A 22,607-nucleotide genomic window follows, 5' to 3' on the forward strand; every position below is an offset into this window, starting at 1 on the left:
GGGGCCTGGTGGCACCCGGCTGCCCTGCCGTGTTGAGACCTCCCCCTATCTCGACTGTCGGCTGTGCGGTTCCTGGCATGGTCCGTGGTGCTGGGTGGCGGCCAGGCCCGTCTGCTGAGCCAGCCTCTGCCTCTGCCCTGCCCTGCCGAGTGGGGGCTGCTGCGGCGCTGCAAGTGTGTTTACTCATCAGAACCGGAAGGGCCGACTGTGCGGCCTTTGTGTGGGGCGTCAGCGTGTTCGGCCAGTTTGAGCCTGTCTTTTTCTTACTCAAATAGCTCCCAATGCGCCCACACACCAGAGATTAGCCGATAGCAATCTGCATGCGGGAGAGATTCCTGGGCTGGCTGAGGCAGCTCAACTGACCGAGCACCTAAGTGGTGACCTGCTGAGCAAGCAGCCGGCCGGCCGCTGCCATGCCGAGCGCGCGGTGACGGCAGAGAGGGTGCTGGCCTCGCGGTGGGGAAGGCTTTATTACTGGCATCTCAGAGTGGGGATGGCGTGGGCCCCACAAACAAATTCTTAATGGAGGACCGAGGGCCACTGTAAACATGATCAGAGCAGGGACACTGTCACGGCTGACGCGGCGAGGGGGCTGGTGGCCCTAGAGACGGGGGCTGGCCGCCCGGCCCGCTCACTTGGAGCCTGCGTTCTGTGCCACCTGGAGGTACTCCTTGTGCAGCTTTTCCTGAGCGTCGAACAGCTTCTTCAGCTTCTTGGCTTGCCCTTTGCTCAGCTCCTTGCCTTCCGTATCGTGTGTGGGCAGGCCCTGAAATGCCAAGAGCACAGATGGTCACCGAGGGGCCTGCCTTCCCCGTCCTGGGGCTGGCAGAGCTGGGTTTCCTGGCCAGACACGTCTGCCTGCCCAGGCGCCTTCTCCCCGTGGAGCTCTGGGCCCAGCGCACCCATGTCAGCCGCTGAGACATGGCCAGTGTGGGCTGTGAGGGACACTGCTCCCCTCAGGGCCGGCGGGGCTCGGTTGTGACGTGACTGGCTCAGGAACATGTAGCAAATACAGACGAGAGCCAGGACGGAAAGCCCATGGGCCCGGAGGGGAACGAATGGCCAGGATGAAGGGCCCGGGGGAGTGGACACACCTGGGCCATGGCACTTCCGGCCAGCTTGTGCGGGAGACACGGCCGATTCATAGTCGTGCCCAGCTCAGCCCAGGCCACGACTCCCGGTGCCAGAGGCCACTCGGCCACGGCGGGGAGGGAGGCGGCCCCAGACCTAAAACAGGAGCCAGGTGACCCCCCTCCCTTTGAGCAGAAACCGCTCACCCAAGGCTGAAAACTCCTGCCATCCCAGTTCAAAGAGCCTCACAGAGTTCTGAAAGAAAAAGGGGTGCTTACGTTTTCATCAAACTTGGAATATTTGTCGGTTTCGGACAAGAACATCTCGCTAGGTGGGATCCTCATCTTGGCCAGCTTGGCTGCCTGGAACAGACACACGGTCACCGCCCGGAGCACACGTGGTGCTCACCCGGCGCGCGTCCGCTCCCACCCCAGCCCGGGGACGCAGCCGCTGCGGCAGACAGCAGGGTGGGTGGAGGCCCGGGGCAGAGAAGGCGGCGCCTCAGAACCAGGCTGGCGTCTGCCATGGGCACAGTCACAGCGCCACCAAGTCTAGGAGAGCCGCCCATCACAGCTTAGTGCCCTCGGCGCTTCTCTTGCCGAGGGACTGTCGGCCTCCCGGCGGGCATCGCTGGTGGACGGAGGCAGACGGGGTGCCGGCCGGGCCCCAGGGGTAGTGTCTGCCCGGGAAAGCCCCGGCCCCAACGGGCATCACCTCCTGCTCTTGCTTCTTCCTGGCGGCCTCCGCCTTCTTCCTCCTCTTCTCTTCTTCCACCTGGGGGGAGAGGGCATGGCCCATGAGCAGGCCGCTCTTGGCTGGGCGGTGGCACAAGGCCCCTGCTGCCCCGCTGTGCTGCGCTGTGGCCCGGCCCTGTGCTGGACTGTGACCTGGCCCGCCCCTCGGAGGGAGGCGAGCTGGTGTGAGGAGGCTTGGACGGCGCCCCGGGCCGGAGCGCATCCGTTAGGGCGCAGCCTGCTCGGGACAGAGGGGCGGCAGAGAACAGACGCCCCACAGTATGCGAGGAAACAGCGCGTGTGACCAGCCAGCCTGGGCGGGGCTCTGCCAGGCGGGCGCCAGGGATAGCATCTGAGGGCCAGGCGCAGATGGGAGAGGAGGGCAGAGGTCAGCAGGTGCCCAGGCACTGGGGTCAACTACATAGGTAAAGGGCAGTGGAGGGGGCTGCAAGGGAGAGGGGTGTGGTCGGCGGGGCTCAGCGCCGCACGAGTGCGCCTGGCTGGGAAGCTGTGTGGACCGCTCCTTAGCCAGGGGCTGGCAGGAGGCAGTGAGCCCCGAGTCACCTCTGCGGAAGGGCCACGGCGGGCCACACGTGGCGGCACCTGAGGAGAGGTCGGAGCCCGACACAGCTGGGGTGACAGAACGTGACACTGGGAGACATAGGCAGGCAACGCCCCAGCTCCCCAGACCCTCTGACCATGCCGAGCCTGCAGGCCGTTCACCAGTCCAGCTCGGCCCGGAACTTCCCAGGCAAGAATCTTCTGGCCCCGCCAACAGCTCCTCCCGGTGGCCACACCGGCATCCCCCTGCCCACCCACTCCAGCTCTTCCTCAACGCCCACGGAGGCCCTTCCTGGTCCGGGGGCAGCAGACCCCTGCGCCCCCCTCCCATGGTGCCTGCCCCCACTTCCTGCAGGGGCTGGAGTTCGGGGGTCTCTCCTTCTGCCACCTGTGTCCCAGGGGCGCCTCATGGCTGCACCCAGCAGTTCTGACACCTACTGTGTGTGTGTTCCTGTCTCTCTGGAACACTGAGGTCCCTCGCAGCAGGGGCTGTCCTGACCCACTGTGGCCCGCAGCCCCAGCTCAGGCCCCCGCCACGGCCCCCACTTCCTGCAGGGGCAGGAGTTCGGGGGTCTCTTCTTCTGCCGCCTGTGTCCCAGGGGCGCCTCATGGCTGCACCCAGCAGTTCTGACACCTACTGTGTGTGTGTTCCTGTCTCTCTGGAACACTGAGGTCCCTCGCAGCAGGGGCTGTCCTGACCCACTGTGGCCCGCAGCCCCAGCTCAGGCCCCCGCCACGGAGAGCACAGCGCACAGCGGGGCCCACGCAGGAGGGCGAGTGCCAGGCGGGGGGCTGGCGGAGCTGTGGCTGCCACATGTTCTACCCAAGCAGCCAAGGAGACGCCACTTCAGGGAAGAGCAAGGTGTGGCCACACGTGCCAGCTCCGCGGCTTATGAAAACTGACTAATTTTGCCTTAAAGTCTGGGAATTTTTAAAAGAGATCCTTCATTAGAAGATAAATTTTTTGTCACCAAGTTGTCAGTTACCTAGCTCATTAAATTTTCCTTCTGATGCTTATAAATCCTGGAATTTTAGTAAATGTGTAAACACTGACTCTTAAATGGTAAAGTATGCAAACTCAGAGGTTTTTACATTTTTGATAAATGTCAAGGTCAAGTCATTTAGTTTTTTTACTGACCTTTTTCTTTTCTTCTCTCTCTTTCAACAGGGTGTCCCTGTCCACCAGCTTGACCACGGTCGGCAGTCCTGAAAGGCAAGTGGCCGTGAGGGAAGCCGAGGCCTGGTGTCCATCCTCCCTGCCGGCCCTGTCCCCCCGACTCCCCTGGCAGCCCACCAGGCCCCCAACCTACGGCTGCAGCCAAGGGTCCCCTGGAGAAAAGCAAGGTGGGGCCCCTTGCTTATTGCTGATGACAGGAAATGCAGAAGTTGTAAAATAAGACATATCATCTGAGTCTTTAAAACCTAGTAGTTTTCTGTGTAGCATCCGCCACAAAGTCAAAAAACAAGCTGAGAAACCCACAGACAATCACATGACACAGGCTGTCTCAGAAGCGACAAGTCATTAGAAAGGGTGGCCAGAGGCCCACCAGAAACACGAGCAACGGGCAGCCAGGCCACGGGGGTGGACACCCCAGTGCCTTTCAAACAGGAAGGGCTGGTGAGGACACCTAAAGTGACACCGCAAGGCCCCCCCACTCCCCAGCTCTGGGGCTCCTCAACACAGAACGGACTCGGCGCCTCAGACCGCTCCCACTGTCCTGCGGCCCTTCAGACCCAGCCCCTGCCCCAGCGGCCTCCCGCCTCCCTGCCCGTCACGCTGAGGAAGCGGCCGAGCGGAACCCACCTTCATGATCCTCCAGCCGCACCCCGAGCTCGGGCAGGACGTCGTCCCGCAGGGCGTCACTGAGCTGCAGGACCTCAGGGACTGGGGCAAAGGGACAGGGTCAGTCCGATCCTCTGTGGGAAGCAGGGAAGCCTGGGACCACCACCCAGGCCTGGGCCCTCCCCGTGGACAGCTCCGGACACTTAGGGCCCGGCTCAGAGGCGGATGGGGTTAGAACCGCGCCTAGGCCTGGTCCTGGCATTCAGAGCGCAGAGAAGTCAGGGCCACCACCGCCACGAGACTAGGCTCCTCGCCCAAAGTGAGGGTCAGAATCGGCTGCCATGTTCTGCAGCCCAGGACCCAGGGACCCAAGGCCACTGGCTCTGCGTCCTTCAAGAGCCCCCTACAGCCCCCAGCGGCCATCGGCGAGAGCCAGAACTGTGCGGAGTGAAGGGCGTGGCTGTCCGGGACAGAGCGGGCGGACCCCCACGGCCACTGGGCCACCGGCCTCACCTTCCTTCTCCCGGGCGATCTTCCGCACCCCGTGCCTGAACTCCGACAGCACCTGGAGGTACGGCATGACCGTGGACTCGAGCTGCGGGAGAAGGCCTCGTTCACCGAGAGACTCAGGACAGACTTCGCACCCCGCCACACGGAGGGGTGACGCCTGGACTAGGGACACGCTCTCCTCCACACCTCGTCCCCTCCAGGTGAGTGAGCCCTGTGGACTCGGAGGCGCCCAGCACAGGCAACACTATCCAAGGGGACAGACAACTCCCCTCCCGCCCGTCCAGCAGAACACGCCCTGCCGCAGGCACAACACCCGTCTCCCCGCTCACGCTCCGGCCTTCGGGGAGGCCTGACGCCTGGTCTACACTGAGGCCGGTGCCTCGGGGCCGGTCGTGCAAGCTGAGCTGTCTCCGTGCCCCGCCCCACACGCATGTTCACGCCGGCCCTGCGGTTAGCCGTGAGCAGTCACACAGGCGGACGCGGAACACGGAGGCTGCTGGAGAAGGGACACCGTGGGGGGGGGGCAGAACCCACGCGGGAGAAACGACGTCACGAGAAGTGTCCTTCGTCACAACTGTCACCTTTTCCCGGCAGCTTTTCTGCACGGTCTCTCCTGCCTCTCCGGTCATTCGGCAGCTCGACAACTCAAACCACCGTGGTTGGCGCAGAGGCGGCCTGGGCTGACGAGCCCCGGTGTGGCCCAGGCCTAAGCCTGCCCCTGGCTGCGGGGACGCATCCCTGCAGGGGAGGGGTTGGACTGCTGGGGTTTGGGGTCTTCCTCCGCACCCACGCAGTGAGACAGCAGGGTGATCCAGGGAGGGACGAAGCCTCGCATCGCCGCCGGCCTGGGCTGGCTCCCCAGCGACCCAGCTGACCACACCAGCGCGCCGTGGGCCATCAGGACCGAGGTGGTTCAAGATGTGGGAGCTACCGCCCCTGCTCCTACAACAGCTGGGGTTGGGAAGGTAACCGTGAACTTCAAATGGTGTGACTTGTACGTCTGCCCTTTGGCCCAGCAGCCTCCCCTACTGCATTTCCTGTGGCTGCCCGCTCCAGTGAGCTGGGTCAAAGGGCCCACTGAGGTCGCTGGGGACCCGTGTCTATCACCTTCTGAAGGCCCCACGACACAGCCGCGGCATTTAAAATTGAAAGCATTTCTTAAAAGTTCAAAGGCAGACTATCTTTAACCTAGAAGTTCTTTTTTAAACAAAGAAAACAAATATCTAGAATCACTGCCAAAGAGAATAAAGCAGCTATGTGGCTTTTCCTTTTAAAAATCACCAAAAAAAGTTCACATACAGCCAAATCTAGAAGACATCACAGCGACAACTAATCTAAGGCTGGCAAAAGCCACCGGCGACGTGGGCGTGGACTCTGGCAGGACTCCTGACAACACTGAACGGCTTTCTCTCCGGAAGTCAGTTCTTGGGGAGACGGCTGTGAACGCCGCCTGCAGGCGGTGCCGGCTGTCACCAGGACCCAGGATTCCCAAGGCTTTGCCTTTCCACAGTGCGCTCGTTTAAATCACGGTTGTTACACTTGAACCACTTAAACGTCTACACAGACCTAACCGCACAATTACAGAGCGCTCCTGGCAGGAGAGGCGTGCGAGTTCGCGTGAGATGAATCTGAGTGTGCACTCGTCACAGGTTATGGCTGTCACTCAGCGGAAACTCTACACCGGCCACACGCTAACCACGAGAGCACCAACCATCGCCGATGGGCTTCCTCACGCACAGACCCAGCAGCCGGCGCAGCCCACGCGAGGGCTCGACTTGTCCCATCTAGTGGTCTCCCAGGACTAGGCTCAGATCGCACAGCAGCACAGGTGCCCCCCACCTAGCGGTCCGTGAGGAAGGCTGTCATGGCCCCGGCTGACCTTCCACACAGGGGCCAGGTCGAGACACAACCCAGGGTGGGTGTGGCCGGCCCAGTGTGGGTGGGACCTAATGCCAGTCTCCAAATGACCACAGGTTTGGCCCAGGAGGGAAATGGGACCGGGAGGGAGGACTCTAGGCAGGATGGGCCCTGGCGGTGGGTACTGTCTCTGGGCGGGGTGACCCAAGGCGGCCCCGTGGGGAGGCTCCCTGGCCCAGGCAGGCTCTACTCACGTCCAGGCTGGTTCCGGGTCCTCCCACCGGGAAGCCCAGGGAGCTCTCCTCTTCTATGGCCCCAAAGATCTAGAAGAAACAGGCGTGCAGGGTGAAGAAGTCCCAAGGGACAACAGCCTGCAACGGGGCCCACGATGCATGCAGCTGCGCGTGGGGGGAGGCAGCCGTGTGGGTGGCCTGGCCGGGGAGCAGATGGGCCGGCAGCTCCCGGAGCAGAGCCCCGGCCAGGGTGCCCCATCTCTCTGCTCAGGATGAGTCTTGGCTCTGGCCGTCCTCTCGGCCTCTCTCGCCCAAGGCCATTTCCGACGGGGAACCAGGAGGGCGGCATGTCACTCTTGGGTCCTGCATGCAGCAAGACCCCGGAACTGGCCAGCACCAAGGTGGACTCCATGTCCAACCACAAAACGGGAGGGAAACTGAGGCACAGAAGCACGATCGCTCCACGTGAGGACGGTGCACGCGCCTCACGTCTGCCGCCCAGAAGCACGGCAGGGACTGAAGGGGACAGAGCGCTCCCCGCTCGGCACTCCGCCCCGGCTCACCTTCAGCATGTGCGTGAGGTACAGGGCGATGCTCTCCAGCAGCGTCCGGCTGGGCCTCCTCCTGGCGGCCTTCCGGGCGGCCATGTAGAGGTTGCACTGGCCGACCAGAGCCCGCATTTCCTCCAGGACGGTGCGTGTGTCGATGTTATCGCACAGGGCTTCGTGCACCGCCGCCTTCTTGTCATAGAAGCTGAGCAGGAAGAGAGAGGCCCGGGAATGTCAGCGGCGTGAGGCACCTCAGGGCCTCTCCGTGCGGCCTGGAGCCCCCGGCCCCGTCGTCGGTGGGTGTGGCCGCGCCTGCACACCCGAAGGGGGCCCCACCTCTCGTTCAGCTCCGCCTCTTCCTTCTCCCACTTCTCAAACTGGCCGGTGGCGTCGACGGGAGCGCGAAGGACGTCCTTCACGTTTAAGAAGAACTCCTACGGTCAGAGTCCGGAGGAGCAGCACTGAGACGGCTCTCCCATCGCAGAGCCAGCTGCAAACGCGCTCTTCCACGCCAGGCGGCACCCGAAACGCTCTGTGCGTCGGCCCTGCCCGAGCCCGGGAGGGGGCGTGGGGGCCCCAACGCTAGCGCCTTCCCACACCCGCCGGTCAGGGGAAGCGACCGCGAGCTGCTTTTCCCGCCGGCACGTGGCCGCTCCCGCCTGCGTCCGGCTCTCGATCAGCGAAAACAGGAAGCAGGCGGCAGGTCCATCTCGGTGACCAGCGGCGCCCTGGGGAGGACGGGCACTTACGTTCATGAACTTCTCAAACTGCAGCGCGGACTCCATGGTGTTGCTAGAGTAGTCTAGCGTGTCCTTCCACGAGTGCATGAGGAAGGCCAGGCGCAGCTGCCGTGCTGTGGGCAGAAGGGCGCCGGTCCCTGAGGTCTCGAGGTCCCCTGAGGTCCCCCGAGCCGCCACCGCGTGTCCGGGAAGAGCTGTGCTGGCGCACAGGGCAGCCGACGCTTACCTGAGTGCTTCTTCAAGGCGTCTTTGATGGTGATGAAGTTCTTGAGGGACTTGGACATCTTGCAGCCTGCAATCGTCAGGTGGCCTGTGTGCAGGAAGTAGCGGACCCAGCAGTCGTTTTCGAAGTAGGCCTGGGTGGAGAGACGGGCGGGGCGACCGCGCTGAGCCCCCGTGTCTGCGGGGAGGGACTGCCTGAGTCAGCGGGCCGGGAGGTGACGGCCGGGTGGTGTCCAGGCCCATCCATTGCCACAGCCAGACCGTGAACGTGCTGAATCAGACTAGATGAGCAGGGTTCGCGTTCCCACCAACAGAACCCGCCGTGGGCCAGGCTCTACTCAGCGGCCCCTGGCTGACAGCCCCCCGACTCCTCCCACCACGGTGGGGGTGCCAGGCCCGGCCCCCTGGAACAAGCCTACCTCCGACTGCGCCAGCTCGTTGTCGTGGTGGGGGAACCGGAGGTCGAAGCCCCCTCCGTGGATGTCCATTGAGGCTCCCAGGAGGGTGCCTGCCATGGCGGAGCACTCGATATGCCAGCCCGGACGGCCCTGGCAACCAAACGACACGATGGCCGGCCCGCCTGACCTCCTGCCTCCACGTGCCCCAGTGCTCATGACCCGCAAAACCCCTGAGCTTTACGGGAGCAGGAGTTAGGTCCCACACCCAGGCGCCGTGGGGAGCCCGCTCTGCAATGCCCCCCACCGACTTCGCAGAGGCCGAGGCTGTGCCAAGGCCCATGTCATTTCCAGAACTCCGCAGCGCCCGATCAGGGGCAGAGGCCCATCGGTACTGCCGTCCCAAGGACTGTGGGGGGTGGGGTCGTCCTGAGAGTGTGTCATGCTCGGGGCCGAAGTCCGTCAGGACAAGGGGCCTCCAAAGTGTGCCAACAATCCAAACCCCCAGCTGTAGCTGGGTAGACGGAGGCCCCGGAGGGAAGTGCCTGCCCAGAGGCCCGCGAGGCTCAGCGGCATCGTGTCCCCAGGACGGGGCAGTCCTGCGGTGCTCTGGTGAGGCGCTCTGCCCATGACCGGTCCCCGCCACCCCCGCCCCAGCCTTCCGGGGCACTCACCCTTCCCCACGGGCACGGCCAGGACGGCTCGCCCGGCTTGGAGGCTTTCCATAGGGCAAAGTCGCTGGGGGACCGCTTCTCGCTCAAGCGGTCCGCTGAGATGCTCAGGTCGCCTGCAGACACAAGGGAGGGGTCACTCTGTGCAGCCAGGTGGTCGTCCCCCCTCAAGGCCGCTCCCGGCACTGCCGGGCACTCCTTCCGGCTGAGCTCCACTTATCAGCATGGGCGAGCCCGTCCTCCAGCTCACTGCCTGGGGTTTGGTGCCACCCTAGTGCCAACGTTTACGAAGCGCTAGTCACAAGCTCAGAAGCCTGGCCCGCGTCTGTGTCCAACCCACCCCCACACACACCCTCGGCCCCCACTGTGGCAAGTGACGGCGCTGAGCCCTAGGGTATGAGGCAGCTTGGGGACCCCAGCTAGCGCATAGCCCACAGGGCTCTCAGCTGTGGTTCTGGGCGGGAGCAGGATGAGCTGAGCCTGCCGCGTGCGAGGGAATCTTGGGCTGGAGGTGGCAAACCGGGACACTCACTGTTCCTCTGCGTTCGTCATGGGGGGTATGGGGATGGTAGCTACAGAGTGGCCTCTGAATGCCAAGAGCAAAAAGGAACGACCCGGTTTCCCGCACAGGTCCCCAGGGAGCAGTCAAGGCCGGTCACCAGGGGCCAGGGCCGAGCCAGCCTATGCCTGGCTGGAGTGATGGGAAGTAACCTTTCTCCGGGAAAGGGACGCACGGTCACCCCAGGAGAGTCCCAGACCGCAGGCAGGACCCACGGAGCACATCAGTGCCGTGAAAATGAAAACCCGCCAGCACGGCCCATCCCTGTGGCCCCGGTGGTGACTGGAGGACAGGGCGCAGCACTGAGGGCCCAGAGGCCCCTTCCCTGGCCCGTGTTCCAAGTGCTGCTGCCTTCTGGGTGCTGTCACCCCTCATGGGAAACTCTGGAACGGGGAGGACATTCTCAATGCCGAGCGTTGCAGACACAGCACAACCTCACGAACGCCACTGTCCAAGCATCGGGCAGCGCACGGACGCCGCCCCGAGGACAGGCGGGAGCGAAGGCGTTACTCATCGGCCACCTGTATGAGTCCAGACGGGTCCTGCGTGTAGAATGCTTGCACGGCACGGAAAAGGACCGGGAAAATGCCACAGTCGTACACGTGGTGACAACCGCCGTTCATGTTTTGTTGTGCTGATTTGCATATTGGTGTCTTTTTAAATCAATTCCAATAAAACCAGGCACAGCAAACGAAGAGGGCAAATTGTATTCCAGTTTCCTAGTTTCTCAGTCTTTGAGTGCGTTACCGCGTCACCAGAAATTACTCGAAAACATAATTTGATACGGTGCTTTGACGTTCTTTTAGCCACTCTTTACATGACAGAAAATGTGCTTTTAGGTTGTTAATGTTTTGTTATGGACATGGGAATATATCTGGCTTTTATGAAAAACTTTGTAACAAAAATGACCTTGCTCTGTCACAGCCCTCCCCCATTCTTCACCAACGTCATGATTTGGTGATAACTGTTATTTGCTCCCGATTCTTGAAGAAAGAACTAAATCACACAATCCTCTCCCTCCCCCTCCTGGTGTCGTTTCTCATCTCCCTCCCAGAGGCAACCGGTACGCGGCCCCAGAGTGTCAGGAGAGTTTGTCACTGTCACCCCATGGCGCCCTGTTCTACTCAGCAGAGCAAGCAGGCTGGCCCGCAGGGGGCCCGGGTCCCCACCGGCACACACCGCCTCTGTTAGAGCCCCAGTGTTTAGATGAAAGGTGACACTTCCCAGGTCTCCTTGCAGTGACGGGCCATGTGGCCAGGTGCAACCACAGGTGGAGGTGGAAACGCCCCTAGAGGGAGAGCACGCCCCTCCCCGTCCCTTGGCTGTTGAGTTCTGCGCCTCTCATCCCTGGAACTTAACCCGGTTCTGAAGTCAGTCTGCAAGAAAACGGGCCCGGCACAGGCGCTGTCTAACAAGAACCGTCAGCGGGGTCGGACGGCGTGCTCGTCACACAGCCCCCGTGTGCTCCCATGGTTCTGGAAGCGTCCTCGTCCACGTGACCGTTGGAGGCCGGGCGCCTCGCCATGTTCTCCTGCGTCTGTGCAGGTGTAACGCTGGCTCCGGCCGGTCTCCACAGCACGTCGTCAGGCTCGGCTTCCTCCTCACGGACCCGCGGATGCTCCGCTCGCTCGTCAGTCCTGCCGGAAGTGCTTCTATTTTTCCGTCTTGCTGAAGAACAGGCTGTCAACCTCTAGAGTTATTTCCATTTTATCTTTATTTCCTTTCGGTCTGCCATTGTTCTGGTCCAGCTTCCGCATCTGTCGCTTACCTCACTTAATTTGAACCCTTCTGTTTTGCAATTGCACGGCACTTAAAACCACAGAGCTCCTTGAACCAGCACGTCAGCTGCACCCCCCCGAGTTTTGCCACATGGCGCCTGCCTGCTGTTCGGGTAAACCTTCCGCTATCTGCACCTGGTCCTCCGTTCCTGCAGGCTACTGAGGAGTGTGATTTCACACAGGTCTGTAAGTTTTAAATGTCCCCGGTGTTGACACCGAGTCATTCATCGCGGCCACAGGATGCAGTCCCCATGCGAAGCCTCTCTTTGGGATTTGTGGGGACTCCTCTCTGGGGCCTGCTGTGTGGTCCTGTGTGAGCTTAAGGGAGTGGACGTTCCTTATTCCTGGGTGTGAAGTTCTGATCCGTTAGACTGGCCACTGATGTGTATTTCTATCCTGTCACATCCCGGCGAGTCTTGGCGGATCCACCCACTTCCAGAACTGCACGAACCCCCTTCCAGGTGTGGCCGTGTTTACTTCGTACACTTTGGGGATGCGGACGCCATGCTGTCTGGTCCCAAGTCCGTGACCGGCCCTCCTGGGGACAGGAGTTAGCATCACGCAGTCACCTCCCTTACTCTGATGACTGTCTGCAGCCTCAAATGCCGCCGGGTCTCCTGTCAACACCGTTAAAGCAACAGTCTAACTTCTCTTAACGTTTCTGTGTTGCCTTTTGTTTTTGGTTCTGGTGTTTCTTTAGAACAGAGTCCTAGAGGTGAAATTACTTGATCAAAAAGTATAAACATTTTCATGGCCAAATGGCCTTCCCAAGACGCTGGAGGGTAAACGCGGCGCGCGCCCCGGCCGTGAGCGAGCCACCCCGCAGCGTGGGTTCTGTGGTTCGTCCCCACGTTGTCAGGGACTGAGAATGGAGGCGACACTATGAAAGACAAACACAACTCGACTTGGTCCAGAAAGAGCCTCTGTCTATGTTTAGAATATTTAGCGCAAGACAAACACGGAAAAAAACAAAAATAGAAAAAGCAAAACCGAAAAATAAAATGAGAACAAAAAGATGGGCGTGGGGCCGGCTGTCCCTCGCTGAGATGAGGAAGCAGCCGCTTCGGGCTGCTGCCTGGCACTGCACTCGACGGCCTGCTCGCGCCTGCACGCCGTGGGGCCGGAGCGGGGAGGTCTGGCCCGGGTCCCCGTCTGGCTTTTCCTGAGCGCCTTTTAAAATGACAACTCAGAGTGGAGCCCAGGAAAAATCAGTGACCTCCCAACCCCCTTTAAAGTAGTAGGTGCTCATCGCCCTGCTCTATCTCCTGCTCGCCGGTGACCTGAAACGGAGGGCTGCCCTCCCCTCATCGTGCCTCGGCTCTGGGACCCGTCACGATGCACTCGGTGACCGTTTCCTCCGTGTGCTTCTGCTGTGCCTTTGCCAAAATGGCCCCGGGTTTTCCGTTCCCCAAAGTGAGAGCTCGGGTGCGGAGGGAACGACCTGCCGCCGTGGGGGGGTGGCTTGCGCCTCATCGGGCCCTAACCTGCATCTCAGCGCAGCAGCTCCCGGTGCCCCACCGTCCACGCTCATGCGCCCCACCGACACCCCAGCCCGAGCACTCTGGGGCCCCGAGGTTTGCACTGCTTCCCAGGACAGCACTGAACGTGCAGCTGAACCTGAACATGGGTTGGGGCGCCGGCCTCACACCCAGTTGGAAATCCACGTATAGTGTTCGACTTCCCCCAAAACCTAATGGCCGATAAACGGCCTACTGCTGATCGGAAGCCTCGCCGAGCGCATAAACAGCCTAGCGACGCGCGTTTGTCGGGTCTATGTGTTCCATGCTGTGCTCTCACGATAAAGTGAGCCAGGGAAAACGAACCGTCGTGAAGAAAACCATATGGAAGAGAAAGTACTCGTTTACTGAAAACACCCCGTGCCAGTGGCCCTGCGCAGTTTAAACCGAGCGTTCAGGACCAGCCGTCCTTACAGTTTACTGATTGAAAAATTATGCATTTCACGGGCTTGGTGTAGAAAACTCCCTGAGGCCCTTCAGGTGAAAAGGTGCCGCCCCCACCCCACCTTCGCCACCCCCTCACCTTCTCCCTCCTGCAGGGCTTTCTGATCCCCCACGGCCTCAGGCACCAGCTTCCCGTACGAGTGTCTCTCGCTGGACGCAAACTTCACTGTGTCAAAGTACACGGACCCGTTGGAAGCGTAGCTGGGAAACAGAACAGAAACAGGGCGCGTGTGGCAGACCCAAAGGTGGCCGGAGCCGTCCCAGGAGGCGCGGCGGGCGGCAGGCTGCATTCACTCAGCCTCTGCCCCAGGCCACCGTCCCCAGCACTACAGGTCTTGACACCACGAGGACTTGACACCGCGAGGACTTGACACCACGAGGTCTTGACACCGCGAGGACTTGACACCACGGTGCTGGTGGGCGGGGCAGAGACATGCGTGTGGCAGACCCAAAGGTGGCCGGAGCTGTCCCAGGAGGCACGGCGGGCAGCAGGCTGCATTCACTCAGTCTCTGCCCCAGGCCACCGTCCCCAGCACTTCGCTGCAAGGTCTTGACACCACGGTGCTGGTGGGCGGGGCAGAGACATGGCAGGGATGCATCACCCGGCAGGGGCCGAGTCCTCACTCCCCGGGCAGCCTGTCCCTCTGCACACGACCTTCTGCCGCGAATCCTGTGACCATGCAACTCTCGCCTCTGAGACAACACGGTCCTGGGTCGTGCCCTCAACTTTCTGTCTACATTATACCCACCTACATGGCCCAGCCAAGGCTCTCTGCCTCCCAGAAGCCCGGAATGATCTGTCTCCTGTCATCTTGGCTTGGTCCCTGTCACACGGTCCTGTGTCACCTTGCAGCGACCATGAAAAGGGGGCACCCATGCTGCCCTAGGCCCCTCACTTGGCTGGGGGTGTGGCTCCCTGAGGCCTCGCCTCCCTGGGGCAGGGGAGAAGTCCCCTGGCGTAGGGCACGGCGAGCAGGGGCCGCACTGGAGACAGGCACCGGCTGCCGTCCGTGCTCCCACGTGCCGGCTGTTTCAGAAAGTGCTAACTTCAGAGCCTCGCAAAGTGATTCCCGCAGTCGGAAGGTGCCAGAATGGCAGACGCGGGGCAGGGCAGCCCTCCGGCCCAGGGCAGGGGCGGCGTGTGCTGGAATCCCACCAGGCAGAGAACACTGGACACCGCCGGCCCTGCCTCGGGGGGCCACACGAGGACGAGCGCCCTCAAAGGGCCGATGCCGCCAAAGACCTGGCAGGGCCCACGCGCACCAGCGGCTGCTTCGGTGGCCTTAACTGTGGGCTTCCTAGTGGACGGCGGGCCAGCAGCTCCCCACACCTCTCGCCTTTGCCACAGTCCCCAGGGCAGGACACGGCCGAGCAGGGGGGCTGGTCGGCCCCCGTGGGCAGGGGTGGCCCCAGGTCCTAGGCTGGGCCCCAAGCGGTGGGAGCAAGCCTGCCGGGGGCTCAGGGCGGGCGGGCTGCAGCCAGCACGGCCCCCCTGCTCTCCCTCCCTGCCCTGGACACGGCGGAGTCTGTACAGCCAAACAGCAGCTTGAGCACAGCGGAGCCGCGGCGCCGAGGGGTGTTGAAACTCTCACGCTGCGCCCCTCAGGCTGAAAGCGGAGAGGCCTGCTGAGGGAGCGCGTGCCACGGGGTGGCGAGGCTGGGGCTCGACTGTGCTCCCGTGTGTGCGGAGCAGTCCTCACCCCCAGCGCCCTAGGACGTGACTGCACGCGAGTCTCTAAGGGGGCGGTTAGGGAGGGCCCTCGGCCAGCACGCGGCTGACCTCGTAAGGAGGAGGCCAGAACTCAAACTGTGCTCAGTGCCAAACGTGGAGGGACAGGGAGAGGGCGGCCGTCTGCCAGCCAGATCCTCCCGCACGGCCCCCGGCGCCGCGCTCGGGCCTCTGGACTCCGGAGCCGTGAGCCGACACCCTCCGCTGCCCCGGGCCCCGACCGAGACGGGCGGCCGCTCTCCTGGGGGACTCTCCCGCGTGGCCTGAGGGGGCCTGGGCTCACCCGTAGCCGTTGTCCACGATCTTCTGGACGAAGCTCACGATCTCTGGCACGTACTCGCTGACCCGGGTTAAGACGTCCGGGGGAAGGACCTGCGGGTGACAGCAGCAAGGCCTGGGCCCTCCCCCCGCGAACATCGGCCTGGGGCGCACGCTCCGGGACAGCGGCCCCTCGCGCCCCCGCGGCCCGGGAAGCACGGGCGGGCGGCCGCGACACTCACGTTCAGGGCTGCCATGTCTCTGTGGAATTCGCCTTCCCAGAACTGGGGCAGTTTGGAGAAAATGGAGTTGTCGGTCACCTCGCTGCCCAGCGTGGCGTCCAGCCACTCGGACAGCAAGTCCTTCGCTTCCTCCAGCAACACCTGCCGGAGAGAAACGGAGCCTCCCTCGCGCCCCGCTCTACCGGATCCCGGCGGCGGGTGCTCTGCTCCACGCAGGCCTCGCGCTCAGAGGCGCGCTGAGCACGGCCCGGGTCCGAGACGAGCGGCCCTCTCCGGGAGCCCCCATGCTCCCGCGTGTGGCTCAGCACGGGGACCCACGTGGGCTCAAAAGTGGCAGACTCGGTGGCGCGGTGTGTCTGGAGCCCCGACCACCACACGCGGAGCGGCAGGGCGGGCGGAGTGGGCAGGGGTGCCCGCGGGGTGCTCGCCCGCAGCTGCACGCCTGAGCGCTTAGAACTCACAACAGGAGGTGGCAGGCGGTTGGGAGACGGGCAGAGCCCCCGCCCTGGAGGGAGGCCTCGAGGCCCACCAAGCCCTGGTGGTCAGGCGTCACCCACTGAAGAGGCCGGCCCCACGTCCCGCCCCACGACGGAGCGACGTCTGTAAAGGCTGTGTCCCATCACCGTGGCACTCGCACTGGGTGGCAGAAACGTCTGCCTGTGACATGCCCAAGCCCCCCGGGGCGGGGAACCAGCCGCTCTGCCCTGGAGGGATCTAGTGCTCTCGGCAGATGAACCGCAGTGGTGACACGGATGCGGGGACTGGCAGGCAGCCCGCGGTCCACGAGTGGGGGGAGGAGTGCAGGAAAAGCGAATGAACGTGGAGGAAGGGGTGGGAACATGGGTGGGGCGGCGTGGGTGGGGACACAGTGGGGCGGCGTGGGTGCGGACACACAGTGGGGAGGCGTGGGTGTGGACACACAGTGGGGAGGTGTGGGTGCGGACACGGGCGGGGCGGCGTGGGTGGGGACACACAGTGGGGCGGCGTGGGTGCGGACACACAGTGGGGCGGCGCACACGCACACGGCACTGACAGAAGGGTGCGGACACGGGTGGGGCGGCGTGGGTGGGGACACACAGTGGGGTGGCGTGGGTGAGGACACAGTGGGGCGGCGTGGGTGGGGACACACAGTGGGGCGGCGTGGGTGCGGACACACAGTGGGGCGGCGCACACGCACACGGCACTGACAGAAAGCGGGCAGCCGGGCACTCTCCGCCGGGATCCCCGGGAAGGCAGCCCTGCTAACGCGCCGCTGCGCTCGCAAGTATCAAGAAACGCGTGCAAGGACACCGATTGCCCCTCGTCCCCACCAGGCTGGGCACCCGGGGCGGAGGCGGAGGCTGTGGGAGGGAAAGCACTGGACCTGCCCCAGGTGTGGGGGCAGGAAGCGCACAAGGCGGTGGCAGATGGCATCTCCTCGAAGGCGTCCGCATTTCTGGCCCTCAGGATGGCCACAGATTTTGCCCAGGAACGAGATCCTAATCTAAGCTCCGAGGGGAGGGGCGCCCGTGAGCGGGGTCAGGTCTGAGGACGTAAGCAACAGACGACACGGACGAGGGCCCCGGAAGTGGTAACAGGTGCTGCGTGCCTGAAGGGGAAGGGACGGCGCGTGAGGCAGAACCGAGCCGAAGACGCTATCGGGTGAGAGAAGAGAGACGAACGGGCCCTCTGCGAATGAGACACCGACGCGGAGTCCACGCGCTCAACGAGAGGACTAGCGGGTGCAAAGACAGGACCGAAGAAGTCGCCCGAGACGCAGCAGAGGCAGGAAGGGCGCCTTGCAAGACAGGGACGAGACACAGGATAGAAAGAGAGGATGCGACCTCCAGCTAACAGGAACCCGGGCGGAGAGGAGAGGGGACAGAGGACACGTGATACCGGACAACGCGTCTGAGACGTTTCCAGAACCGATGCAACAGTCCACCGACACGGAAGCATGGAGAACATCCATCAGACCAGTGAAAACGAGTCCCTCGTGCTGTCTCAGTGAAACAGCAGAAAACAGAACATTTGTCCAACAACGTGGAGGGGGGACGACACCCCAAGACGCTCAGAGAAAATGGCTGCGGACAAGCTTAACTGTAGGACCAGCAAAACCAACCTCGGGAAGCACGATGGAGTAAGCGCGTTTCTCGGTACAAACTTCAGCGAGGTTCCCGCCCTCTGCTGAAGCCTGGGAATCACTCACGGGTCCTGTCCCGCGTGCGGGCACCGGCCTCGCCCTGGAGGTCGGGCTGCAGCGGGCTGGACGTGCCCTACCCCCGCACGCACTCTGGGTGATTCTCCGATCTGGGCAGTCCTGGTGACATCAGAACTTGGTCTAGTCACGAGTGCAGTGACACAAGGTGTGGCCCGATGACACGCTGCATGAGCCCCCCAGGAGTGAGTTCCCAGCCCGGCCACAGCCCCGGCCACCAGACTCCCAGGAACCAGCAGCCTGCACTTCAGCAAGTGACACGGGCATGGCTGAGCTCCGGACTGGACGGCGTCCATCCCACAGGAGACCAAAACGCCCCAGAGAGGGGCGACTGAGGGCCAAGCGGGCAAACCGAAATGAGGGAAAACTCACGTCTAACTGGCTGGGCTTTCAAAATGACAGACGTATAAGACCGCCACGGAAACACAGCACGAAGATCAGGGCTTCGCTCAAGTTCAGGTGTTCCGGAATCCTCGTGCGGCTCGGGACAGGGGACGGGGACGGCGAAGTGACTGTGCACAGCGCCGACTCCGGGGCAGGCACGAGGAGAACCCACAGGGATGCGGAGCTGGCGAAGGAGAGGAGACGACCCCACCACGACGACAGAGCCGAGGAGAAGCACCGCGTGTGCGACGCAGAGAGCCAGGACAAGAGAAGCACCATCCGGTGACAGACGCCAGCCCGGCAGTAAGAGGACCCGGCTCCCCAGCTGAAGACAAAACGGTCCCCGCCAGACGCTGGGGACAGGAGACGCTCCTGAATCCCCGAGGCCGCAGAAACGGAGAGGGGGGCGGCCTCCCTGCGTGTGCTCACAGACGAGTGACGTCAATGATGGCAATGCCACGAGGGACGAAAGGAGAGCTGGGAGCATCTGATCGTAGGGCACTCACGCTACCCGGGAGCCACCAAAGCCCAGCGTCGTTTGACGGTGGGCTTGGATTACTTGAAAATGTAAATCGCAAACTCTAAGGCAACCGCCAAAAAAAGTAGAAATGAAGCGTAACTGATATGCTAAGAAAAGGAGAGACAACAGGACACGTAAAACACTCGAATAAAACCGGGAAAGTCAGAAAAAGAGTGGAAGACAAAAACGGGAGCGAAGAATAAGGACGACTCACAGAGAAGGGAACGAACGTGCTGGCAGGAGCCCGCGTGTCAGGGAGCCGCGGGACGCCAGCAGGTGGACGCGGCGCGGCGCCGGGGCGGAAGCGGGCAGGACCGGGACGCGACCGTGCGCGCTCCGCAAGAAGCCCACTTTCAACGTAAAGACACGCACACGTCAAAAGTGCGCGGACGGAGAAAGCAGGCATCGCTGCGATTAATTTCAAACAGAGCGACGTCAAAGTTATCAGAGATGAAAGGTGACATGATGACAAAGGGTCCGTTCGCCAAGAAGACGTAACAGCCCTCACCACGTACGCACCTAACAACAGGCATCAAACCCCGAGGCAGAAACAGAGAGAGCAGCAGGAGGACAGAAGAATCCGCTGCCACGGCTGGAGGTGTCGGCACCCCTCCCTCAGAAACGGCAGACCCAGCCGGCGGGAACCACGGGGACGCAGCGAACTCGGCGGGACCATCAATAAGCCGGGTGCAACGGACATCTGTAGACTACTTCAGCCAACGACACACAGAGTACACATTCTTCCCCAGGCCACACGGACACGCGGCAAGACAGACCACGAGCTGGGCCCCAAAACACACCTGAGCAAATTTAAAAGAACAGAAGCCACACAGTGTCCGCTACCAGACCAAATGGAATCAAGCTAGAAATCAGTGACAGAACAGCAGCTGGAAAATCCCCCAATACATGGAGACTAAACAACGCACTTCTAAATAACGCAGGGGTCAGACAGCTCAAGAATCATCTTTTTAAATATTTTGAACTAAATGAAAATGAAAACGCAACTTAGCATAATCTGTGGGGTGCGGCGAAAGCAGCCCTTGGGGAAAATGTATAGCATCGATGCACACGTTAGCAGAGGAAAGACCTAAAGTCGATCATCATAAACTTCCACCTTAGGAAACTACAAAAAGAGCACATTAACTCCAAAGCAGGCAAAAAAGAAAAGAAATAATACAAATTAAAGCAGAAAACAGGAAATCAAGGGAGAAAAATGAACGAAACTAAAAGCCGTTCTCTGAAAAGATCAATAAAGTTGATAAGCCTCTAGCCAGGCTAAGAAAAAAAAAGAGAGAGGACACGAAGACTGATATCAGATCAGAAACGAAAGGTGGGACGTCGTCACAGAGCCCGTGGACATTAAGAGGATGATAAAGGAATCCCGTAAAAATCTAGAGCCCAAGGTGTGACGGCCCAGATGAAGGGCCCAGTTCTTCGAAAGACACAGCTGCCAAAACTCGCACGAGATGATACAGACAGCCTGAATCAGCCTGTATCTTTCAAAGAAGGTTAATCAGTAATTAATAACTTTCTAAAATAGAAAGTTCACTGGAAACCTACCAAACTTTTAAGGAAGAAATTATAATTTCTACAGCCACTTACGTTGAATAGCAGCAGAGAGGACACTTTCTAAATCACCCCATGAGGACAGCGTCACCCTAACACCAACACCAGACAAAGACGTTGCAAGTAGAAAAAAATACAGACCAACATCTCTCGTGAACGTAGATGCAAAAACCCTTAACAAAATGTTAGCAAACTGAATTCACAAAAGTCTCAGAAGAACCATACACCACGACCATGTGGGATTTATCACAGGTACACAAGGCTGGCTCAACATTACAAAATCAATTAACGTAAATCATCGTTTCAACAGACGAAAAAATAAATTAACATGATCGTATCAACACATGCAAAAAAAAGCATCTGACACAATCCGACACACCCGTTCACAATAAAAACTCTCAGTAAACCTAGACCAGAGGGGAACTTCCTCGAGCTGATAAGGGACACCTACAAACCCTACAGCTGACATCACGGCTCAAGGTGAGAAACTAGGCTTCCCCCTCAGATCAGGTGCAAGGCCAGGTGCCCCTCGGCACGCCTCCGTTCCGGCAGCCCACGGGCAGCCCTCGCTCCTGCAGGAACGCACGAGAAAGAAATCCAGCTGCACTGATCGGGGAGAGGCGTAAAACTACAGGCCGACAAGTAAGCGGAGTTCGAAATAAAAAACAATACTGTTCGCATTAGCCCTCCCAGAAAGAAATGCCTACGAATAAAGCCAACCAATCAGCTACAAGAGCTAGGGGAGGGAAGCTGAAAAACTCTGACGAAATAAAAAAGTAAATGCTCACGGATGGGCAGACTCGATGCTGTGGAGATGCCGGTCCTTCCCGACTTGCTCTGCAGGTTCAATGCCATCCCCATCGAAGTCCCAGCGAGTTAGCGACAAACTGGCCCTAGATTTTATGGGAGGAGGCGAAGACCCAGAAGAGCCACCGTGCCGGCGGCCGGAGCGCACCAGGCTCCAAGGCTGACGGTCCAGCCCGGGCAACCGCGACAGTGTGGCGCCGACGAGTGAGCGGGGCGTGGACAGACGGGCCGGAACGCAGCCCCGGGACGGACCCGCAGCAACGCCGGCGACTGACCTGCGACACAGGAGCAAGGGCGACAGGAAGGAACAAAGACATCGCGAGGACTGGACATCCATCCACCCGCGAAAGAATGAATCCGGCGAGACTCACGCACGTCACAACGACCGACACAGACCGGAACCCAGACCCCAATGTGAACTGCAGAACTGTGAGAGCCCTGGAGGGCGACGCAGGAGAAAACCTACGTGGCCCTGGGCTTGGCGACGATGTGAGACACAGCACCGGAGGCTTGACCCATGAAGAAGAGAACCGATCGGCTGGACTTCGCCGAAAGTAAAACCTCGCCTTTCCAGCGGTGACGATCTCCTCACGAGGACGCGTCTCTCGCCAAGGACCTCCTCCGCCCTCTCCAGAGGAGAAGAGGAGGCACAAGAAGCAGCGCCTGGTGCGGAGCCCCAAGTCCTACTTCGTGGACCGGAAGTGCCCAGGATGCTGCAAGGTCAGTGCTGTCTTCAGCCACGCACGGCCGGTGGCTGCTGCCTGTGCTCTGCCGGCCGACAGGCGGAAAAGCAAGGCTTACGGAAGGACGCTCCTGCAGAAGGAAGCAGCCCCGAAAGCACCAGGAATGAAGGTGAGTGAGGACCCAACGCAATGAACACATTCTGGATACAAAAAAAATAAATAAAGAAAGAAAGAAAAGAAAAAAATGGGGAGAGTAGGAAAAAGAATAAAATTAAAAACTCCTGCTCTGGGAAAGCTATCAAGAGGATGATGAGATGAGCCACAGATAGAAGATATTTCTAAAAGACATAGCTGATAAAAGACTGTTATCTAAAAATATACAAAGAACTCTCCAAACTCAGAAATAAGAAAGCAGATACTGGTTAAAAAATGGGCCAAAGGCCTTAACGGCCACCTCACCAAGATACACACCCAGCAAATGAATATCGCAGAGGTGCCACATCATATGTCATCAGGAAGATGCAGGTGACCGTGAGCCACCCCGCACACCTGTCAGAATGACCACAGCCCAGGGCATGGCAGCCCCGGGCGCTGGCAG

At 61.0% G+C, this 22,607-nt stretch overlaps 1 protein-coding gene and 1 pseudogene across 5 annotated transcripts in view; one reads left to right on the forward strand and one right to left on the reverse strand.

Moving 5' to 3' along the window:
• Positions 1-451: 451 nt before the first annotated feature.
• Positions 452-22,607, reverse strand: part of CARS (cysteinyl-tRNA synthetase) — a 38,392-nt gene continuing 16,236 nt past the window's right edge. For 3 of the 5 annotated variants that reach the window (XM_025046212.1, XM_025046210.1, XM_025046211.1), the window contains 17 exons: positions 15,853-15,993; positions 15,636-15,724; positions 14,373-14,447; positions 13,703-13,824; positions 9,329-9,441; positions 8,679-8,807; positions 8,264-8,393; positions 8,047-8,150; positions 7,634-7,731; positions 7,313-7,502; positions 6,771-6,839; positions 4,663-4,744; positions 4,171-4,251; positions 3,505-3,572; positions 1,786-1,845; positions 1,350-1,433; positions 452-766 (listed from right to left, as the gene is read on the reverse strand). In XM_025046212.1, coding sequence (XP_024901980.1) covers positions 632-766; positions 1,350-1,433; positions 1,786-1,845; positions 3,505-3,572; positions 4,171-4,251; positions 4,663-4,744; positions 6,771-6,839; positions 7,313-7,502; positions 7,634-7,731; positions 8,047-8,150; positions 8,264-8,393; positions 8,679-8,807; positions 9,329-9,441; positions 13,703-13,824; positions 14,373-14,447; positions 15,636-15,724; positions 15,853-15,993 — 1,770 coding nt within the window. In that variant the 3' untranslated portion in view covers positions 452-631. The remainder of the gene's footprint in view (positions 767-1,349; positions 1,434-1,785; positions 1,846-3,504; positions 3,573-4,170; positions 4,252-4,662; positions 4,745-6,770; positions 6,840-7,312; positions 7,503-7,633; positions 7,732-8,046; positions 8,151-8,263; positions 8,394-8,678; positions 8,808-9,328; positions 9,442-13,702; positions 13,825-14,372; positions 14,448-15,635; positions 15,725-15,852; positions 15,994-22,607) is intronic. The other 2 variants (XM_006910983.3, XM_006910982.3) reach the window with 1 other exon arrangement.
• Positions 21,885-22,601, forward strand: LOC102883052 (annotated as a pseudogene).

This window comes from Pteropus alecto, unplaced genomic scaffold, assembly GCF_000325575.1.
Source record: "Pteropus alecto unplaced genomic scaffold, ASM32557v1 scaffold43, whole genome shotgun sequence".
Lineage (NCBI taxonomy): Eukaryota > Metazoa > Chordata > Mammalia > Chiroptera > Pteropodidae > Pteropus > Pteropus alecto.